The sequence below is a fragment of the Rhinolophus sinicus genome, linkage group LG07 (assembly GCF_036562045.2).
Source record: "Rhinolophus sinicus isolate RSC01 linkage group LG07, ASM3656204v1, whole genome shotgun sequence".
NCBI classification, from domain to species: domain Eukaryota; kingdom Metazoa; phylum Chordata; class Mammalia; order Chiroptera; family Rhinolophidae; genus Rhinolophus; species Rhinolophus sinicus.
The window spans coordinates 23,221,778-23,242,785 of record NC_133757.1 but is presented as its reverse complement, the minus strand read 5'-3'; the positions used below and the strand labels follow the sequence as shown (position 1 = coordinate 23,242,785).

The window sequence follows — 21,008 nt, the reverse complement described above, 5'->3', positions numbered from 1 at the left end:
TCAGATTTATGCTCCTCCTTCTTCTTCAGGTCCTCTCAGATGACTCAGAGCTCAGGTACCTTCTGGGGAGTGGTTTTTCCCAATCCTGTCATACAATTGTAGGAGCCCCAAATACCCTGAGCACACATTATGCTCTGTGTACAGAATTCCCGCCAAGGATAAAAGAAGGCATTTCCCTGATCCCTGGCAATCTCTGGAAGATTCGATGGCAGCATCAACTTCCGAAACTGGGCCTGGCATGTTGACTGGTTGTGTATTTGTGTTTGTGCGTCCTTCTGTATGAACATGTCAACCTGTGTGGTTGTATACTTCTCTGGGTGCACGTTTTTCAGTGGGAGACAGACAGCACAGCTGCATGTCTGCACAGAGGGACTCAGGACTTCCAGGACAGACTGATGTACTATGTTCAGGAGTTTTACATGTGTTTTTGAGAGTGAGGGTCTGCATGTACCTGTGAACTGGTGTATGTGTTTGTGTGCACACACTGTACAAGTTGGGCAAAAGGGCTGGTTAGGAAGCTTTCCAAGAGCACTCAAGAGGGAGACCGAACAGGTGAGGTAGGGTGGAGAGAAAAAGAAAAGAGAAAAGAGCATCAAGCCTAATGCTTCGTAAATAAGTGAAGGGATGTCGTCGTAAGTCTGCAATGCCCCAGACAGATTCAGACAGGTTTGCAGCATTCAGCAAAGTCACTTGTAGCCCAGGGCAGGAATGGCAGGTTGGAGTTGGTAGTGCTGGCCTGACCAGGTAGAGCCCCAGTTTGAAGGGAAAGAGAGCTGGAGACTATGGTAAAGCATTGCTCCCACTCCCCCATCTTCCAGGCCCTGTCCCCACAGGCCCTATGACTTCTCTGAGGTAAAGATGGTTTGGCCTTTGTAGAGAGGTGGGAGCAGAGGCCTTGCCAGTGTCCCTCACCCCTCTGGCTGCTCCAAAGGCAAACGAACTGAACCTCGTTCTTCCAGAAGCTGTTCAAACTTTTCGCTGACTTCAGAGAGATGGAGGAGGGGGGAGGAAGGAGGGTAGGCCTCTGAGGAGCGGAAGCTTTTGCTGAGGCTGCAGGCTACCCAGCCCCTCCCTGGTTCCTCATTACTGTGGTCCTTGGGCATGACATCTCTTTTGATTTGAAGGCCAAGAAGAACCCAGAGCTGTGTTAATGACCAGCCAGCACCAGCGAGGCCTGAGGCAGGGGGCTGGCTCTCTTGACCTTGAAATCCTATCTGCAGTTTTCGGTTGCATCGATATCCTATTTCTCCAGAACTTATCTCTGCTGCCTTAGCCTTGTCCTCTCAGTGGGACCCTCAAGAGGAGGGAAGTTAGGGAGACAAGGAGAAGGGCATCTAGTATGTCTGAGGAGCTCGTCAACTGAGTCTGAGAACATGAGCACGGCTGGACTACATTCAGTTTCAAGGACTCCAGACCTGCAGGGATGACAAACCTGTTACATAAATGTTAATGCAATAAGAAAGATGGTAAAGCAGATACATCCACTGAATTAGGAAACTTTTACATTGTCTCATCTTTATGTCGATTCTGACAATGGCTTTGATGAAATAGAAGGCAGAGTCCACTGTGCATGTTTTATCAATGAAAAAAGCAAGGGCCAGAGAAGTCAATTGATCTGTTAATTCACATTTGTACAGCAGTGTGGCTGGGACTCCAATCCATGTCTCTGTGACTCCAAATCTATAACAACAAAAAAGGCAATTTTTAGAACTGTGTGCTATTGGCCACTTGAGGGACTCGTGAATTATGCCTGGAGAATGTTGGGGACGCAGAAATTTGAGCTGGGCTTTGAAGTAGGAGTAGGAATTTTCTGTTTCTTTTCTTTTTTTGTGGTGGGGACATGGGTGTTGTCAGAGCATCGCACCCAAGACTTGGTTGCAAGTGTGAGAGTATGTTAACTCAGTTGACACAAAAAGGCTAATGGTAGCCAGAGACTGGGGGAGGGTACTACTGATGAAGCAGAAAGTCAGTTGTGGGCCTGGAATGGTAGGATAAAGGGTTTCGATTTCTCTATAGGCAACGGTGAGCAGTTTCTAAGCCAGGGAAGGTCTATGTGCCCTGCATGCGCTTTAAGGGAGGAGAACTGGGTCCCTCCAGCAGTGTGGATTTTGAAGAGAGGGGCAGAGCATGAGCTGGGACCAAAGTGTTGCACAAAAAGAAGTTAAAAGAAAGAAGTGAGGGTGTGAATGAGGCTCCCCAGCTTGGAGGCGGGGAGCTAGCGAGGCTGCCTCTGGAGAAGGGGAGCTCCAAGCCAAGAGGCCCAGAGAGGAGGGTGGCCCTGGCAGCCCAGGAGAGGACACAGGCTGATGGAGCCCTGGAATGCAGGGCAGCCATGCTGTGGCCATTCTTCCCGAGTGTGTGGCCTGGGCAGCCCCAGGCTCTGCGTTCTGAGCTTCCCGCCTCATTGAGAGGTTATTAATAGGGAGTTTGTCTGGTGTCAGAGCGCAGACATAAACTGCATTAGCATTACCCCATAATCTTATTTAGTAAATGTTCATGCCGCTCCGTCTCCTGTAATTGCATTGGGAAGATGCAATATTTATGAAAGGGAAGAGGGGGATGTCACTGCTCATCTCAGTGATGCAGTAAAAGTCCCGGGAAACACGGTGCAGGCTGCAGAGGCCTGGCCCCCAGCCTGCAAGAGCGCCTAGTGCTCCTTTGTGCCTAGCGTCTCTGGGTGGCCTGCCAGGCCTACCACCAGATTATTGCCACCCACGTCCACCCCCACACCCTTTCAGGAGCTTTGGGCAGCAGGGCAAAGAGTTTTGGAGGTGGCAGTTACGATTCCCCTTGGCCTTACTCCTCCCAAAGGTGTAGTCCCTGTCCAATTCACTGAGCCCTTCTGGAGGGCACAAGGCTGCCAGCTTTGGATTGCTCCACCCCCCGTTGGATTTCTAGGGGACCTCACTTCACTATGTATCCTAAGTGGTTTGGCAACACTCAGCAGACAGCAGTGGAGGGCAGCAGCAGGTGGGGGGGCTGTACTGGCTGGGGCAGGGTCTCAGCAGCAGTGCTGGCCACTGGATGGTCCCTAAAGCCCACAGCAGCCCTAGGTGCCTGGGGTGGTGGCCCTCTCCCACACTCCTGGGATCCCCCTGGCTCAGTCTCTAGGACACCTCCCCTACACACACACACACCCAGCACCCCACTCACTGCACAGGGGCTTACAGTTCTCAAAGCTTTTGCACACTCTGAAGTCAGTCAAAGTCCAAACCACTCATTCGCCCCACTCTCACGCAGGCTGCACTCTGTCTGCCCACGTGGAGCACGTGTCCCTCATGAAGGCATCCAGACAGTTCAATTCCCAGCAATGGTTCACCTCTCTCCTCCTCACACCCCACTTCCCTGGCAGGGAAGGGGTACCCAAATCAGAGGCAGCTGAGAACCAGGGAGAAGAGTGGGTGGAGGAGGGCCATATCAGCTCCTTTGCTGCTGTCCCATCAATCATAGCGTCACAGTCCAGTTGGGGATCCTTGGTACACAGTACCACACGTAGTCTGCGGGACAATGGGATTATTGGGGGGTGGGGAGGAGGCTGCCCCAGGCAGGGGCTCAGGCGGCGGTGCCTCCTTCCCTCAATCCATCCCTCAGCACCCAATGAGCGCCTGCGGCACCTGGGGACTGGTGGCAGAGGGGACACGGGTGGCGTGCGGGTGGCAGGGCCTGGCCAGCCTAATTCAATTAGCTGGGCCGCCTCCATCTCTGCACAGCTCTGGGCCCGCAGGGGCTGAGCTTCGGGCAGCTGCTCTTTGTGCTCTGAGCCCATGCATATGGATACAGTTCCTCACCCTTCCGCACCCCCCACTTCTGGCACCTGCGGCTCTGTCCGCCCCACCCCCCTCCGAGAGAAAGCAACCTTGGCCTCCCCGAAAAAGTTGGGAAACTGTGTGGCTGCTTGTGCCCCAGTGTGGCCGGCAGAGTGTGAAGGGAGGGAGCAGGAGGGGCCGTGGGAGGGTGTGGACCAGCAGGTTCCTAGAGTCGGCGTGTACCTGTGCAGTGTGAGCTGTAGGCTGTGTGGGAAGGTTCGGTTTGGTTTTGCATGTTTGCCGAGGGGATGTGAGTACGGCTGGTGTGTCTGTGGGCACCTGTGTGTGCCTGTGTGCAGGAGATGTTGAGCGTCCGTGGAGACTGTGTTTTGTGTGCAATGTGAGTGTGGGTCTGGGAGCTGGTGTGAGAGGGGGTTGTAGCTGCTCCAGCATTGTACCCGGGAAACCTAGGGTATTCTGTGGGTCTGTGCACAACCATTTGTGTATAGACAGGAGTCCCTGTGCAGTCGAGTTGGATATGGAACACATTACCCCACCACCACTAGCACCGGCAGCAGCCCCGCAGCAGCTGGGTCTCCCAGACCGAATTCGTTCCCCCCCTCACCCCACCCCTTGCTTTTCTGATGGACGAGAAGCTTGGACGGTTCATTTCAAACTCGACGACACTTCCCGAATCCACCAGGCTCGCCAGGCGGCCAGGCCCTCTTAACCGGCGGCGGCGCCCCAGCCGATCAGGTTATCCGTTCCCAGAACAGCCGGGCCGTGGCTCAGTGGGGGCCCGCAGCTTCAGACACGCCTCTCGTGTCCCCCCAAACTAGGAGATTGGTCCATGCCAAGGTGGCCGGAGACTGCGAGATCTCCACCTCAGCCTTCCCCTCCGCAGCTCGGATGGAGGACCGCTGGGAGTCCGGGTTTCGGGACTCCCATCTGTCCTTTGGGTCTCCATCTGCCCTTCCTCTGAGGTCAAATCTATGCTTCTTGGGGGCAAGGAATGGAAGCGAGAAATGGATAGATAAGGGCACTGCAAGATCTTGGCGCCGCCAGAAAGATCGCTCATTCTGGCTTTACTGGAGACGGTAGTGGGAGAACGCGCACAGCCACAGAGGTGGGTCACGAAGGGTATCGGCCAGCCCCTCGCTCGCTCGTCTCAGCCCCTAGGATAGTTCCTGGAAGACGGTGGCCCTCGGAGGCCAGGCCCGTGGTGGGCTAGCGCTCTCTCGTCCCCCTCCCTTCCCCGCTCTGGGTGTGTCTACCTGGGGTGCCATCTGTCATCCAAAATTCCTCCCACAGGCACAGACCCAACTGGCAGCTGAGTAGAGATGAAGGTAGAGGCTAAGGATGGGAAGCTGGGCCTTGCCCCTGGTTCCCTGGGTCTTAAGCGGAGCTGCTCTACTAGATCCACTGGTGGGAGGCCCAGCTTGGTGCCCTCCTGGGCGATGCTCAGGGAGCCCTCCAGGAGCTGTGAGGGGATAACAAGGTGTGGGGGGGTCTGTCTTGCCCTGAACCTTCTCTCCACACACCCTCTGCCCTGTGCTTTCCTGAGAGGAGACCTAGAATCAAAGGGTATATCCTGTCAAGGGCACTAATGCTGGATGGTGGGACCTGAGGGTCTTTGGCCCTCCCTTGGGAGGGAGTTGGTCAGTGCCTAGGGGTGATAGGGCCAACAGCTTCCTTTCAGTCAGAAACTGAGAGGGGAGCCTTAGAAAGGAGGGCCAAACATAAGACTCCATTGTTCAAGCAGGCTTTGAGGTAGGGGAGTAGGGATGGAGGAGAGAGGTGCTGGCCCCTAAACCAGGTGACACTAAGGTATGTCCTATATCAAGGACGGTCTGTCTCCTACCCACTGGGGTCCCTCCACTGATAGGAAATGTGTGCCTGACTTTTCGTGTTAGAGAGTTCCTTGGTTCCTGTTACTAGAAGGATTGGGTGGGGACACCTGGGGCTGGCCCTATACAACCCCTGCCTTCCTACCCCAGCCCTGAAGAATCACTGAGTCACATGGCTGGAACCAGCCTGACCTGCTCACTCCTTCCTTCCCAGCTTAACCTTCTGGAGACAACCCCCACCCCTACCCCCAGGGCTCTCGGAAGGTGGGGTGCCCTGTACTGGGTCTCTACGTGCCTAAGTTACCCGCTGTGCAGGCATCCTCCACGGAACAGGAACATTCTCCTGTCTTTCCTGAGGCAGAAAGGGCACTTTGGTGTTGGGAATCTGACCTCAATGGTCCCACCATGAACTGCTTCATGTTATACGTCCCCTTACATATCTCTCAGCCTGATTCACCCTTTCCCTGCTAAATACCCATTGGGCATACGCTAGCCCCTCTTCCCACACCCACAGGCCCACATATGGCCATTTCCCTGACAACTACACTGGAGAATGAGACACCCCTCCCACAGATACATACACCATCAGCAACACACATCGTTATTCCATTCACACTTGCACACAGTCGCTGAGGGACACCATCGTATGTGTCCATTACAGAGGGACAGTTGTAGAGATACACACTGATCCTGTTACAGAAAACACGTTCTTGCGTGCTCACTGACACACATATCCTTACATCGACAAATCCAGTTATAACAGTGAATCCAACTCCCTTCCTCTTCCCCAGGATTCTTACAGACGTGCATTTTGGTTGCAGTTGTGTCCCAACAGCCTAACACTGATATATAATGGACACTCAGTACATATTTGGGTAAACACATAGCTGGGTACATTTTTTAAATTATTCCTTAAAGACAAGCCCAGTATATCTGCACAACAACCGTCACTGTCACGCACACTTCCATATCCAGCTTTCCCCTTATGGACACACAGTCCCACAAACGGAAAGTAATTAAGTTATCACACATACCCCTAAGCTAAAGGACAACCCCTGGCCCAGGGTTCTCTCCCAGAGGAGGAAGGGAGCTGTGTGGGATCCAAAAGGGCCTCCCGGGTGGCTGAGCCCTCCCTTTTCTCCTACCCCAGCCTCAGCCTCAGACCCAGCTGCTCCTCTTTTAATTGGAGGCACTTCTTTATTCTGCAGGCAAAGGGGGGCGGGGATTGGGTGGCACTGGGAGAGGGGATGTTACCAGGTGGCCTCAGGGCTGGAACTCACCTAGACATGTGCAAAGATACTCCTGCAAGGCAAGGACCTCATCTGCCAAGTTTGGTGTTGAGGAAGCAGCTTGTAATGAATAGAGTCAGAAAAGCACCATTGGAGTGCAGTCTCTGTCCCTTTCCAGCTTTCAGTGCCTCAGTTTTCTCATCTGTAAAATGGAGACAACAAAAGGTACATCACAGGATGATTGGAGGATGAGATAATAAGTATGACTGAAGATGCCTAGGAAATAACTGATGCTTTGTGAATCCTGCCTTCTCCTTCTTTACCTCATCTCCTCTTTCCTAACAGGGCTACTCTGCAAGGCATGGAAAAGCACTGTGGAAACACAAAAACTGCACCAAATATAAGCTCTGTGTGAGTCTCCCTCCCCATTTCAGAAAACTTTCCAACCTGCAGCACTGTGCTCAGGTAGCACTGCTTTGGGGAGAAGCGGGGGCCAGAACCCAAAGTATCCTGGACCTCTTGTCTCATCTTTCTGGGCATAGAAGGGACTAAGAGGGTAACCCTGCCCTCAGCCACTATCCCATTGGAAGACAAAGGCCAAGGTCAAGCTAGACTCAAAGAACCCTGACTGGGGGGAGGCCAGCAGTTCAGAAATGAATTGGGATAAAAGTTGCTTCTGATAAGCAGGAGAGGTGGGTGGGAGATCCAGAAGAGACCAGTCAGGCAGGCAGCAGTGAGGGCAGGAGAAAGGCAGGATGGCCCTGAGTTTCTGGATTTGATGAGTAGAGCATCCTGACAGCTTTAGTGGGTCCCTAGGCAGCTGTCACCTCTGCCAAACTTAGACTGGACCAGCAAGGTTTAGTTCTCCTCCCAGGTACCCTGGACAACTAGCACCAGAGCTGAGGAGTTCAAGAGCTGAGTGAGGCATATGTCCAAAGGGTGGAACAGGCAGGATTGGAAAGCCATAGGAGCTGGAAAGATGCATCTGGAGGAGGAAGGGAGGAAAGGAGGGCTGTTAGGAACATTCAAGGATTTCCTGCATGGGGCAGTGTGACAAAAAGAAATTGTTCTGAGGATAACTTAGAAAGATAGGGTTTTAATTGCAGCATCCAGAACTGTGATTAGACACAAATGTGACTAAAAGGAGCAAGGCAACTGGGACCCAGCCTCAAAGGATGCTGAAGGGCCTCTCTCCATAGTTTTCACCCTCTACAGGGAAAGTAGTTCAGATGTTGGGATCCCAGCTCAATTCTCTTCTGTCTGTGGAACTTTGGCAACTTTGTTCATCTTACGGAGTCTCAGTTTTTGTTTTTAATGAGATACAATTCACATACTGTAATTTCAGCCATTTAAATCATACAACTCAGTGATTTTTAGTATATTCAGTTGTGCAACCATCACCACTATCTAATTCCAAAATATTTTCATCACTTGAAACGGAAACTTTGTATCCATGTGCAGTCACTTCTCACCCCCCCGCCCCTCTAGCTTTGGGCAAACACTAATCAACTTTCCACTTTTATGGATTTGCCTATTCTGGATGGTTCACATAAATGGAATCATATAATATGTGGCCTTTTGTGCTTGGCTTCTTTCACTTTGAATAATGTTTTCTAGGTTCTTCCATGTTGTAGTATGAACCAGGACTTCCTTTTTATGGCTGAATAATATTCAATTGTATGACTATACCACATTTTATTTATCCATTCATCAAATGATGGACATTTGAGTTGTTCCCACTTTTGGGCCATTATGAATAGTATTGCTGTGAACATTCATTTTGTTCTCTTAATTATTAAACAATGAAGATGTTTCTATTAACTTCACAACATTGTTGTGAGTCTTCAATGAGATCAGTGTGGTGTGCTGTCTGGCACATAGTAGTTTCTCAATAAAACATTTATGTCTATCTCTAGTTCCCTCAAGAGAAGAGGCAGGAAAGAGACACATTCAAGTTCAAACAACTTCCATAGAAAGTTATGGAACCTCCTGGGTAGAGGTGTAGTACCCATATTGAGTAGGTACTACCCACCCAATGGAGCTCTCTTCATGTTTCTGCTTAGTGTTTACAAACAACACCACATCTGGCTTTGTACTGAGTGGGCCTTGTCTACCTGCCTGGAGCCCAGACAAGTTTTTCCCCATAGAGATGCCCTTCCAACCAGCAGCCAGGTTTCCGGGTAACCCATAAAAGCAAGTCCAATTCAGCTCTTCTGTCTTGATCAAGCCACTTAGCCTCTCTGAAGTTTGGTTTCTTTGCACCTGTAAATTAGGGGTAATACTCATCTTAAAGAGTTGATGTAGAGTTCATAGTGTTTTCCATAACACTTATTACCATCTGGTTTATTTTATTTGCTTCTTTGTTTATTGTCTGACCCCCTCTACAGAATGTCAGTTCCATGAAAGCGGGAACTTTGTTTTGTTCACTGCTGTTTTCTCAATGCCAAGAACCATGCCTGACACATAGTAGGTACTCACATAAATTTGTTGAATAAAGACACTCATGTATTATTCACTCAAGAAGACTCCATTTTGTGAATTGGGGCTATACACCACAGGAGGGAATAGAGATGAGTAAGCCATTCCTGCCTCCAAGGAGATCTCTTCAAGTGGAAGGAACCAACACTTTGGCCAAAGCAAATATTACACTGCAATAAGATTTGGTAAGTAGAAGATGTACCTTTGCATTCTAGCATCTTGTCTGATGGAAATAGCCCTTCTCTGAAGGCCTGTTGAATCTGAAATAGACCAGAAATAGATCCCAAGTGATCCAACGTGTGCCCTTCCCAGAGCTTGGCTCCTGAGAGAGAGAGGACCTTTCCATACTGAAGAGGAGAAAGAGAGGAAGCAGAAAAAGGGAGTTTCCTCCTTCTCTCCTGGGCTCTAAGCCAGTCAGCCACAGGCAAAACTTTGAAAAGGCCTAAATTTGTCCTGGATGCACTTCCCTCATCTTGGTCTCACCATCCCCCAGCCCCCACTGCCTTAAGCCCCTAGGCCTGCCTCCCAAGATTCCAAAAGAAAATAACTCCTTCCCTTCACCAGTCCAAAGGTTTCTTGCTTGGAATAGCCAGCCCTGGGCTAGTTGCTAGGTGAAAGCAATCTGATTGAATTCATTCACATACTGTGGGAACTGCTTCTTGAAACATCTGTTTATTCTAAAGGAAAAGAGTATCTTGAGGCATGGGCACCCTGGCAGCAAGTCCCAAGCCAACTCCCTTGTCTTGTGCCTGCCTTTTAGACGTCTTCCCTTCCTCAGTTTCTCTAAACAGCTGAGTTGGAGGTTGTTGATTTTTCTCCCCCAACTTATAGTTGTTCATAGGCCCATGTTTTAAAGAAGGACAAGCCTGAACTCACCTTCCTGCCTCAGGGGCCTGGGCTCCATACCTGGGGAGTTGACAGTCTTCTACTGTTTAACAAGCTGGATTTGAAGTTTGGTGTAAATCCTCTGGTTGATGGACAGGTGTTTCCAAGCTGAGCCCTTGGGGAGATTCTCCTGTAGTGCAAGGACACCTCTTCCCCAGAGGCCAGTGGGCTGGACCCCTTTGGTCCAATTCAAAATGAGTGGACGGCTCCTGCCTGGCTGGGAAGAGGGCTGTGACCTCCATCTCCTGGGCTCCATCTGTCTATCGGTCTCAGGGAATGGCCGCCTCCTGTTCTTTTTCTTTCTCCTCTTAAGTCTCTGGTTCCCCTCTTCCTGAACTACTTCTCTGAGCCTCGGTCTCCGTCCTTCTGTCTCTGGCTCTGGCATCTGCCTGGGCTCCCGGCCTCCCGCTCCTCTTCTGCGCCCCTCCCCCGCGCTGTCATTCATCCCGCTCCTCTCCGCGCACAGCCAATGGAGAGACCCGGCCGAAACTGCGAGGCTAGCTCGCACCGGGCTTTTTCGCCCGGTGATTGATGTCCCAGAGTCAACAGCTAGCGAGCAGCCTGAGTGGTGAAGGAGCAGCCAGAGAAGGATAGAATACGGCGCCCCCTCTCTGCTTCCCCTCCCCCCTACTTTAGCCCTTCTGCGCACTTCGCCTCCAAGTCTCCACGCAGCTAGGAGCCGCGCTGCCGCCTTCGCGCCCCCGTGCGCTGCCCCCAGAGCCAAGAACAGCGAGCGCCGCCGCCCAGGCCCCCCCGCCCCGCGGGGCCGGGGCCGGGGGCCAGCATGGAGCACCTGGGTCCGCACCATCTCCACCCGGGCCACGCGGAGCCCATCAGCTTCGGTATCGACCAGATCCTCAACAGCCCGGACCAGGGCGGCTGCATGGGGCCCAACTCACGCCTCCAGGACGGAGAATACGGCCTTGGCTGTTTGGTCGGAGGCGCCTACGCTTACGGCGGCGGGGGACCAGTGGCCGGGGCCGGGGCAGGCGGCGCGGGGGCCTACGGCGCTGGCGGCCCGAGCGGTCCTGGTGGCCCGGCGGGAGGCGGCGGTAGCGCCTGCAGTATGGGCCCGCTGGCTGGCTCCTACAACGTGAACATGGCCTTGGCGAGCGGCCCCGGTCCCGCCGGCGGCGGTGGGGGCAGCGGCGGCGGAGGGGCGCTGAGCGCTGCGGGGGTGATCCGGGTGCCCGCGCACAGGCCGCTAGCTGGAGCGGTGGCCCACCCCCAGCCTCTGGCTACCGGCTTGCCCACCGTGCCCTCGGTGCCTGCTGTGCCGGCAGTCAACAACCTCACCGGCCTCACCTTCCCCTGGATGGAAAGTAACCGCAGATACACAAAGGACAGATTCACAGGTGAGTCCGGCCCGCGCGCGCCCCGCCTGGCCGCGGCCCGGGCTCTGCGCTACCCCTCCCCGGCCCAGGGGCTCCCTGCAGTCCCCTTTGCGCGCCAGGTCGCCCAGCTCCTCTTGGCGCTTCCCCCAAGTTCAGCCGCCCGCCACCTTTCTATGCTCGCGGAGTTGCCACGCGGGAAGAGTTCTCCCAGCCGCGGGGCCCCTCTGCTTCTCTCTCGCAGGACCCCTGCTCTGAGGAGCGCTCCCTGATCGGCTCTCGGAGTCCCTAGGCCCGATCAGGCGGAGGGAAGGGGAGTGTAGCTTCGGGACTACCTTCCGCCGGCACTTGGTGCTCGGGAATCTCGGAGGAAGGGGCGCGAAGTGAACAAACTGTTTCTTCCGTCCGGGCCGATGTTCTCTGGCCAGGCGGCAAGCCCCAGAATCAGACGCAAGGAAAGAACAGGTTGCCCACCGCTCGTCCTCCCCGCCCCCACATACACACCAAGCTCCAGTGTCGCGCTGCCAGGCGGGCAGAGGCCACCAGCCCGACTACAGCAACAGAGCTGGTGGGCCTGGACTGCGGGTTTCGTACAAGTTGGTGGCAGCGTTGAGGCTGAGCCTCCCGCTTCATTTTCGTTCTGTCCGGGCTCGGCTTGCTCCCCCAACACCCGGCCCTCCGGCGTGAATAACGCACCGGCGAGGCCCACGATCGATTAGCCACCAAAGGACAATTCCTGGGACGATTACGCACTCGGCGGCGCCGGCTGCCGCCCTCTCCGCTGCCTACTCCGTGCCTTCCTCCGTTTGCCCCAGCTCCCTCTGCTACTGCTTCCGCTCCTGGCGTTCAGCTCTAGCTCCTGCGGTGGCCCCTTTCCCTGGCCTCATTTCCCGCTGCCCTTAGCGTTCCCTGGATCCAAGAGCACGATCCTCCCGCCGGGCCAGGCCCCCACGCCCGCTGAGAAGCAGCCATGAGTTGAGTCTGGGTTCCCTGTCTGGCCTTAGAGAGAGGAGGCAGGAGGCACAGGCCGCTGCCGAGACATGGGACTCCCGTGGGGCTTGGGATCCAGGGCCCAACTGTTAAAGGGCAATAGGCAGCTTAGAGCTAGACCCCAGGCTAGGAGGTCCCAAGGCACCCCAGGCCCTCTGCTCCTGTTCCGGCCTTGGAACCTTGGCTCAGACTCTGGGTCTGTGGCAAAAGTTTGGGGTGGGGTGCACAGAGGCAGAAAAGCCATTCCATTTGGGCCCTGTATTTAAGGAGCCCCAATGCCTCAACACAAGTCCTCTTGGGCCTGGTGAGTCAGGGCCTGGTGCCTACTCCCCACCCCCCCCCAGCCCAGGCCAGTCTTGAAGGGCTCAATTGGAAACCCCAGCCTGGGGCCCACTGGTCCTGGATATCTTGTGAAAGGTACTCCACACAGGGCCTACTTAGGGGACCCACAGCTCATTCTAATCTTGCTTCAGCCTGAAGAAGGTCCTGAGGGAGTTAGTGTAAGGCTGTTGCTTTGTGTCACCTTGTGTTCCCCTGTGTCCTGTGTGCGTTTGTCTGTGTGCCTGTACCTATTTACCAGCTTCTTTGGGTGTATAGGTCTATAATGTGCCCCTGTTGAATGTAATGAGTCTGTGTATGTTGCTGTGTGATGGAGGCTCTGGTCAGGACATAGGGTCCAGGGTATTGACCAAGCGTGGCTTCTTACTGTTGGGCAGCTTCTCTGAGGCTGGAGGCCTGAAGCTGTTGGGGGTCGGGGGCTGCAATCTTTAGCTCGCCTCAGACATGTCCCTCAAGGAGACTGGGGAGGCGACTGCAGCTGTGTCTAGTTGGGCACGTGGGAGCCCAGGGCTAGGCAGGCCTCCGTGGTGACTGGCCGTGGCCTGGCTGCAGGAGGCTGTTTTCTGCCAGGGCTTGGACCTGAGGGCTGACGGGAGGATCAAGGCCCTGCTCAGGGCGTCTAGCCGCTGCGCTCGCTGATTCGCGGGGTGTCGGGCCTGGGACATCTCCTGACGCTCTGCCGCTTGCCTCTGCCGTCTGTCTGTCTCCCGCTCCAGTGGCCCTCTCACCCTTCACTGTAACACGCCGTATAGGTCACCCCTATCAGAACCGGACACCCCCCAAGAAGAAGAAGCCGCGCACGTCTTTCACACGCCTGCAGATCTGCGAGCTGGAGAAGCGCTTCCACCGCCAGAAGTACCTGGCCTCGGCCGAACGCGCCGCCCTGGCCAAGGCGCTCAAAATGACTGACGCGCAGGTCAAAACCTGGTTCCAGAACCGGCGGACGAAGTGGAGGTGAGCGCGCGGGGCGGGCGCGGGCGGTGCAGTCTCGGGTCGCTCTGGGTTCCGGGCCTCTACTGGCGCTCACACTCCCTCCGCTCCCGGTTTCCGATCGGTTCGGGGGAGCCGGCCGCTCCTGCTAGGCTCGCGGGCAGCGGGAGGCAAGAGAGGCCGATGACCGAGATGGGGCTGGAGAGCCCCGGCTGTCTTTCACCAGAGGCTTCCTGGCTTTCTGGCCCGCACATTCTGCCTGTGTAGATGCGGCTGGTCCTCGCCGCTGCTGGGGGAAATACCCGGTTAGAGCAGTCTATGCAGTCTGGGCTTCCTGAATCAGTGAGTCGTGCGGGGCGTTTGGTTTGCGCAAACTCGCGCTTACAGAGATGCTTCCTCTATCCCGGAGCCTGGAGACAGAATGGCCTGCACTCTGTTTCTGCGCCCCAGCCGGGCTCCCGGCAGAGCGTCTGGGGCCCCAGACCGGCAGTCTGGGCTCTGCTGACTCCCTGCTACTGAGACGACCGGCTTTTACGCAGCGAGTTCTACACCCTGGAAGGGGAAAATCAATCCGCGCCTGCTGCGGCGGGGTTTTCGAGGGTCCCACAGAACCCGGGATCAATTAGGAGCAGATGTGTGTGTGTGTGTGTGTGTGTGCGCGTGTGTAAGGGGGAGAGAGACAGAGAGAGAGAGAGAGAGACAGAGAGAGAGAGAGAGAGAGAGAGAGAGAGAGAGAGAGAGAGAGAACGACAGAGAGACGTCTATGTGGGGAAAAATAGTGTATTAATGTAGTTGGATGTGCGATGGGAGAAGGGGAAACCTCTCTCTCTCTCTCTTTCTCTCTCTCTCACCCTCCCTCTCTCCCTCCCTCCTCCCCCTTACATACATAATGTGTCCCACTCACTCCTAGGCAATCTTATTTCCCCGCACACACCCGCGCTTTCTCTGCTGCGCCTCCTTGCACCCCTGCACCCTCCCGTACATTTGGCCCGCGTAGTTCCACGTCCTCCAGGAGTTTCTCGCTAGCTCAGGCCTTAGGGGGGAGCGCAAGAGAGTCTGGGCGAAGGTGGCGGCGCCGGGCCGGGCGGGCCTGGGGCAGGAGGAAGGAATTGGAGTTTCCTCTTTTTCTGAATGAACGCGAGGAATCTGCCCGGGATTCCGCCGTCGTGGCCACAAAGGAAGCCACTGCCCCTCGAGTTTGTTGCTCTCTCCTCCCCACATTCCTGCCACTGGGATGGGGGTGGGGGACCGGCTTCAGACCTCTGGAAAGCTAAAAAGGGAGCAAGGGCTAGCTGGGTACGGGGGAGGGGGACACTGGTGTTCCCAAGGCCCACCCAGAGCTGCAGCCTAGGGGAGGGAACCGAGCCGGCAAGCTTCCCCCCCACCCCCGCGCGCCCTTCCCCCGCCCCAACCCTGGAGGTAGGGGACAGAGAAAACAGTGGCAGGCTGAGAGAAACTGAAACACAAAGGGGAGGGGGCAAAGATAGATACCTCACCCCAGGGAGAAAAGAAAAACCCGCAGCCTTACGAAGTCTTATGTATAATAAAGGAAAGCGATGGATGACAAAATCCTCCATTTTCATTTCAAACACATTCCCTTAATTCTGAGGCAACCAAAGGGGTGGGGGTGAAAGAAAAACAAGAGATAAAAATACAAAGCCCAAAGAAAGAGAAACAGGCAGTTAAACGTTTAGGAAAGAGAAAGAAGAGAGCCGGAGAGACACACAGAGCGAAAAGCAAAAAGGGGCGGCGGGAAGGAGGCCGGGATCCGCCGCTGGGAGAGGCCCTCGCCGGCTTCGCGCGGCTTCATCGATCGCCTACAAATTGCTTCTGGAGGCCCCGGGGACTCCCATTAGGTCTGTTCACCTTAGAGACAGACGTTTGATCTCAGTTGACGGGGTGGAGGGGAGGCATTAAAAGGAATCAGTGAGTCATCGCCTCCCTGGACCGCCTCGGAGGAAGCCGACTGGTCGGGCGGCAGTCCGGGCTGGACACAGACCTTGGCGCACGAGGTCAGAGGCCTGGGAGACGTTCTCAGAGAGAACTGGGAGAAGAGAGGTCCGGTGCGACAGCTCTTACCCACTGGCTCTTGCCTGTGCCTTGGATTCATGGGGAGGGGAGGCCCCTCAGGCTGAGGACGGCGGCCCCTGGCCTTCCTCCGCTGGGGAGAGGCGATACCGTCTTACCCTTGGCTGCGCCCTCCGAAGCTGGTGGGGGTGTGGGTGCCCAGCTGCTTGGGCCTAGCAGTTTCCCACAGCTTCCCCAGGATAGCTCGCTCGATCTACTTTTCGGGTTTCCAGTCTTTGTTGGAGTCAGGAACTTCAAGATAGGGAAATGCGTTAGAGGGGCCCAAGCTGGAGTTGGGCGCTGCCAAGCCGAGCAGTGCTTGCTCAGGCTATCTCCCGGGAGGGCACCAGAAGAGTGGATAACGGCTTGTCCTCCGTGCAGGCGGCAGACCGCGGAGGAGCGTGAGGCCGAGAGGCAGCAGGCAAACCGCATCCTCCTGCAGCTGCAGCAAGAGGCCTTCCAGAAGAGCCTGGCACAGCCGCTGCCCGCTGACCCACTCTGCGTGCACAATTCTTCACTCTTCGCCCTGCAGAACCTGCAGCCATGGTCTGACGACTCGACCAAGATCACCAGCGTCACGTCGGTGGCGTCGGCCTGCGAGTGAGCCTGCCCACCGCGAGAGGCCCTGGGCCCAGCCTAGGAGTCGCAGAGGCCCGAGAGCCAGGACTCTCTCCTACCCCTCCCGCCTCAGACTGCACCAGGGAGGGGAACGCCGAGCCCCTCCACAGGGGCCCGCGCGCGTGCTCACCGAAACTGTTCTCTCTTATGCGGAAAAGAAGAAAAGAGAGCGGAGGACAGGGACCCGCGATTTCCTCCCAGATGTCCACGCGGTCCTGAGCCTGCTGGAACTATTCAGAGTCCTCTCAGTTAGCGTCTATTTTATTTTATTCTGATTTTTCACATGGAAACGAGAGGCAGGGGAGGTGGGGGAAGAAGAGCTTCTGGGTTCCCCAGAGGACAGCATGGGCTGTCATTTGAACCCTCTCTCTGTATCCCATTCCTATCCCACACACACACATAGAAGCAATTTCACTCACCCTCTTGGTGTCACCCCAGAGTCACACACAGGCGACCTATGGCAGAGTGTCATGCATCCACAGGGTATAGCCTTCTCACCCTTGACCCTCACCATCAGGTACAGGCCAGGGGTGACCCAGACTCATTCTGAACAGCATGGCACTTCTCACAAACACAAGGCCACGGCCACACTGTGATACACCATCCCACACACAGCAGCCACAACAGCGTCACTTGGCCTACGAGGCCGTCACGCATCCTAGCTGCACCCAGGTACGCACAGGCAGGTTTTCATACAAACTTAGCCTATTTCTCCAGATCCTGTTCATAGGGGGGAGGGGTTTAAGTTATGCACTTATAAGGTGTTTTCTGTGTAACCATTTTATAAAGTGCTTGTGTAATTTATGTGAAAAAATAATAAAACCCTCCGGATCCGGAGTCAGGGCTGCCTACTCCTTGCTGAGCCCAGTACCTTGCAGCTACTTCGGTTTGGTGTGAGCTGGTGCTGCTGGGTTAGTCACCAGTGCCTGAGCTTGAGGGACATCTGGGGGCCAGGACCTGTGGGTTCTGGAGAGAGGAAGGAAGGGGACAAACAGAGAGAGTAGAGCTGAGGAAAGCAGAGAGAGCCAGGCTCTCCTGGGACAGCTAGTGCTTGAGAGGATATAATGTCTTTTGGGTGTGAGAATTGTGTGTGTGCATTGTATGTTTGTGATAGTGTGGCAATCAGGATGTTACTGATAATGAATGGTTGTAATAGTGTTTAAGTATGTAATTATGTTTGCAATTATTGTGTGTAAGTGCTTGTTTCTGCTTAAGTTGCAAATCGAAACTATCATTATGCACTCAAACTTGTAGTGATATGTGTGTAACCATGTGTAAATGGGGCTGTGTTGTTTGGATAATTGTGTGATCACTGACTTGTATTTGTGATTGTGAATGAATCGTGTATTAATGTTTATGAGACTGCATATTAGTTTCTCCTTGTGAATCTGTTTTTGTGTTAAATGTATGAATGTCATTGTGTATCATCTGTAAATGTATGAATGTAATTGTGTATGAGATGTAACCATGCATGAGATGTATATTTTACTGTATATACTTGTGTGTGACAGTATGTGATTGGGGAAGTGAATTAGTGGGGAGTGTGGATCATTGTGGGTGACTGTCCCTGTGGGGAGTGTGTGTGAGTGGGTGTAATTGTGGACTGGTGGTGTACATGGTGCTGGAGGTCCAAGGTGGGGTATGCAGATATAGTGTGGGGGTACCAACACCTGCTAGGAGTTCTGGGGTTCTAGGCCCCTGCCCAGCAAGCTGCAGAGACTAGGGCACACTGAGTCAGTAAGGGGGCCAGGATCCTGTGTGGTGCTCTAAGCAGGACTTCGCAGATGCAAGCACCACTCTTCCCTAGGTGGGATCTGAATAAAATCACTTCTCAGGGACCTTCAGAGAGGCCCCAGACCACTCTGCCCAGGACAGCAGCCACAGTGCACAACCCTCCAGACAAGTCCACCCTGCACACAGTAGACCAATCTCAGCTACACAAAACTGACTCGGGCCTGCTTTTGTGGAAGAAGCTTGATGGTGGAGGGTCTGGGGAACATGCCATCCTGGGGCGGCAGAGTGGGGAGATAGAAGACTCTTCTTTGGGTTAGGAGAGTGAGAGAACTTTGTGGCTAGAAACTAGAAGTGAGTGGTGTTGGGGGCTTGTTTGTGTGTGCAATGGGACTGAGGGAGGGGGAGCCATGGAAACCAGCAGAGTCATTGTCCTCATCCCTACCCAGGCTGCCATCCTGGACCTGCCCTATGAAATGGAAACAAAGCACAGGAAGGAGGCACAAAGAGAAATTTGACTGTGTGGGGAATGGGCAGTGCTCCTCCATTCCTCAACAGTGGTTCCCTTGGAACCCGACCTCTGAAAGAGAGAATTCTGGGTCCAAAGCTCATAGGCTAGTCCCCTGCTTCCATCCCCCAGGCTCAAGGGGTACCAAAGCTGGGCCCTGACAGGCTGCGGGTTGTTGGTCTTGGGGAGAAGGTTCTGGCCCCAACGCCAAGTCTGCAGTGGGTCTCCAGCTTGCAGTGGCTGCAGCGCCCAGTGCCGGGCTGAGTGAAATCCAGAAATGGCTTCCTGGAATCGCAGAATTCGTCTCCTGCCTGCGGCTGTCCCCTTCTCTCCTGCCGGGACTGGAGCCTCCCGGCCCGCACTCTTCGTAGGGTAAGGTATCTCTCTATTTGCGGGCGTTAAGGCTCACCTTCAGTGTCCCCCACCCCCAGCCCAGCATTCCAGAGTCTCAGGACCTCAGGGGAGACTGGGGCCTCCCTCCCATCTCCCAATTCCTGGAACCCCCTCGAGAAGCGGCTGTGCTCCGAAGGCTCCTGGATATTTTCTGGCGAACACTGTCCAACTGAGCATCTGAGGTAGGAACCGGGAGGAGCTGCCCGGCCCAAACACAAACCCCTAAACCGGCTCTGAAGTCTGGGCTCTTCACCGCCAATCCCTGGACCCCTCTTGCAAGACAAACGGAAGCAAAATTAGGCATAACGCACCCCACCCCCAAAATATTTCCTACTTCCCCATCTTCACAAACAGCTAGGGCTCACACTCCTGCACGCGCCGGCGAATGCCTGCTCAGTCCCGCAGCTTTCGGTTCCTGTCCAGCTTGTCTGGGACTCGCGGGGAAGTGGCATCCCCACATCCCGGGATCGCGAGCGCTTTCCCCCCGCTCTGGCGCCCACTGCGAGTGGCCACCAGGCTACCCTGATCAGCTACCCGATTCCACGTGCCTGCTCCCTGCGCTCGCTGGAGGCCCGGGTCGCGCGCTCTTCGGGGCCTCTCCCACGCGCCCAAGCCCTCGGGCAAGGAGTCCCACGGACGCCAGACTTCCCGGGGCACTGAGGCTCTCGGCGCTAAGGGACCACGCAAGACTTCCCTCTCTCCGCCCAGAATTCGTTGGGACCGAATCTCGGCAAATCCCGCGTCGGCCGAGAGCCGCTGCAGCCGGGAAAGGCCAGGCTTGCTGCGGGGGCCTACACATCCAGTCCCGCGTGGGGCGGAGCCCGGAGGGGAGGCAACTGCGAGGGTCACAGCAGAAAGCTCACAACTCCCCGCCTGCCACCGTGCCTGCTGGAAATGGTCGGTCTCTGTTCGAAAATAGAAAAGGGACTAATTATCCGAATAATTGTATGTAGAGGTGAGGAGAAAGAAGAGGAATTAACGAACCTGCCTGGGTAGAAGGGCCTGCTTTCTTCCTTGGCTTGAGTGAGCCGACTGCACTTCCCGGATGAGTGAGCCCCGAACACCCAGCGAGGTCGCTCAGTGGGCAGTGGCCTGCGGGTCCCAGAAACTCGTGCAGGACTGGGGTCCCAGATGCCGTGTCGTGCCTTGGGTGGCACACAGAGAATCTGGCTCAACCTGTTAACTATAATAGAGGCATTGTGTGGCCCAATCTGTGCTTGGGGGTTGTGTAGGCATGGCCTGAGCAATGCCTTGTGACGGCCCCACCGTGGTGGCAGGTGTGGGGTTTGTTCTGGGCTCAGGACTCAGATGGGCATCCTGTTTGTGGTGTGAGTGACAAAGTGGGTTCCAGGTGTATGAGACGACTAAGCAGGTACCTCTCTCTCAGCTTGAGGAGCTGGAGCAGCTGGGAATCGGAGGCCATGCTATGGTGGTGGGAGGGGGAGGAAGCTGTGGCCCCCGCTGCCCTGAGGGCCCCTCGGGCTAGATGTGGGAGGAAACACCCTCCCTCAGGTTCTGCTCCTCCTGCTCCCCTCACACCCACCTTCACACACTTCTGACTCCCACGCAGCCCCAGAGTCCTGCTCCAAAGCGGCAATTCCCCCTCTTAGGCGCTCTCTAACCAGCTCCGCGTTTGGAGCCCCTCTGGCCAAGCCGCTGCCTGGGCAAATAACAGGAGCCGCCTGGGCTTTTTCCAAATGGCACGAATCCACTGCCCAAAGTCGTCCCAGGGAGGCGGGTGGCACCACTCGCCTGCACCCACGCCTGGATTCCTTATCCCAGGGAGTTCAATAGAAACAGACTGAGCAAGGGGGAGGGCTGGAGCCAGTCTGGATTTTCCAAGGCACTCAGAGCACACTCAGAAGATTGTGTGTTCCATGGAGGGGGGAGGGATAGGGATGAGTGGAGGGAGTGAT

General features: G+C 55.2%; 1 protein-coding gene and 2 long non-coding RNA genes across 5 annotated transcripts in view; 1 reads left to right on the top strand and 2 right to left on the bottom strand.

Annotated features, from left to right (window-relative positions):
• Positions 1 to 17,311, top strand: part of TLX1 (T cell leukemia homeobox 1) — a 68,298-nt gene extending 50,987 nt beyond the window's left edge. Inside the window, exons 2-5 of one of the 3 annotated variants that reach the window (XM_019724944.2) lie at positions 7,168 to 7,233; positions 9,210 to 11,540; positions 13,562 to 13,799; positions 16,224 to 17,311. In XM_019724944.2, coding sequence (XP_019580503.2) covers positions 10,970 to 11,540; positions 13,562 to 13,799; positions 16,224 to 16,446 — 1,032 coding nt within the window. In that variant the 5' untranslated portion in view covers positions 7,168 to 7,233; positions 9,210 to 10,969 and the 3' untranslated portion in view covers positions 16,447 to 17,311. Of the gene's footprint in view, positions 1 to 7,167; positions 7,234 to 9,209; positions 11,541 to 13,561; positions 13,804 to 16,223 lie in introns of those variants that run through there. The other 2 variants (XM_074339169.1, XM_019724943.2) reach the window with 2 other exon arrangements.
• LOC141572904 (uncharacterized) lies at positions 1,486 to 10,313 on the bottom strand. Its single transcript, XR_012498455.1, has 3 exons — positions 10,177 to 10,313; positions 6,874 to 7,024; positions 1,486 to 1,680 (listed from the first exon to the last, which is right to left on the bottom strand). It is a non-coding gene; the product is annotated as an uncharacterized LOC141572904 (long non-coding RNA).
• A 145-nt stretch (positions 17,312 to 17,456) lies between the features above and the next one.
• LOC141572905 (uncharacterized) lies at positions 17,457 to 20,935 on the bottom strand. Its single transcript, XR_012498456.1, has 3 exons — positions 20,636 to 20,935; positions 20,077 to 20,275; positions 17,457 to 19,997 (listed from the first exon to the last, which is right to left on the bottom strand). It is a non-coding gene; the product is annotated as an uncharacterized LOC141572905 (long non-coding RNA).
• Positions 20,936 to 21,008: the final 73 nt, after the last annotated feature.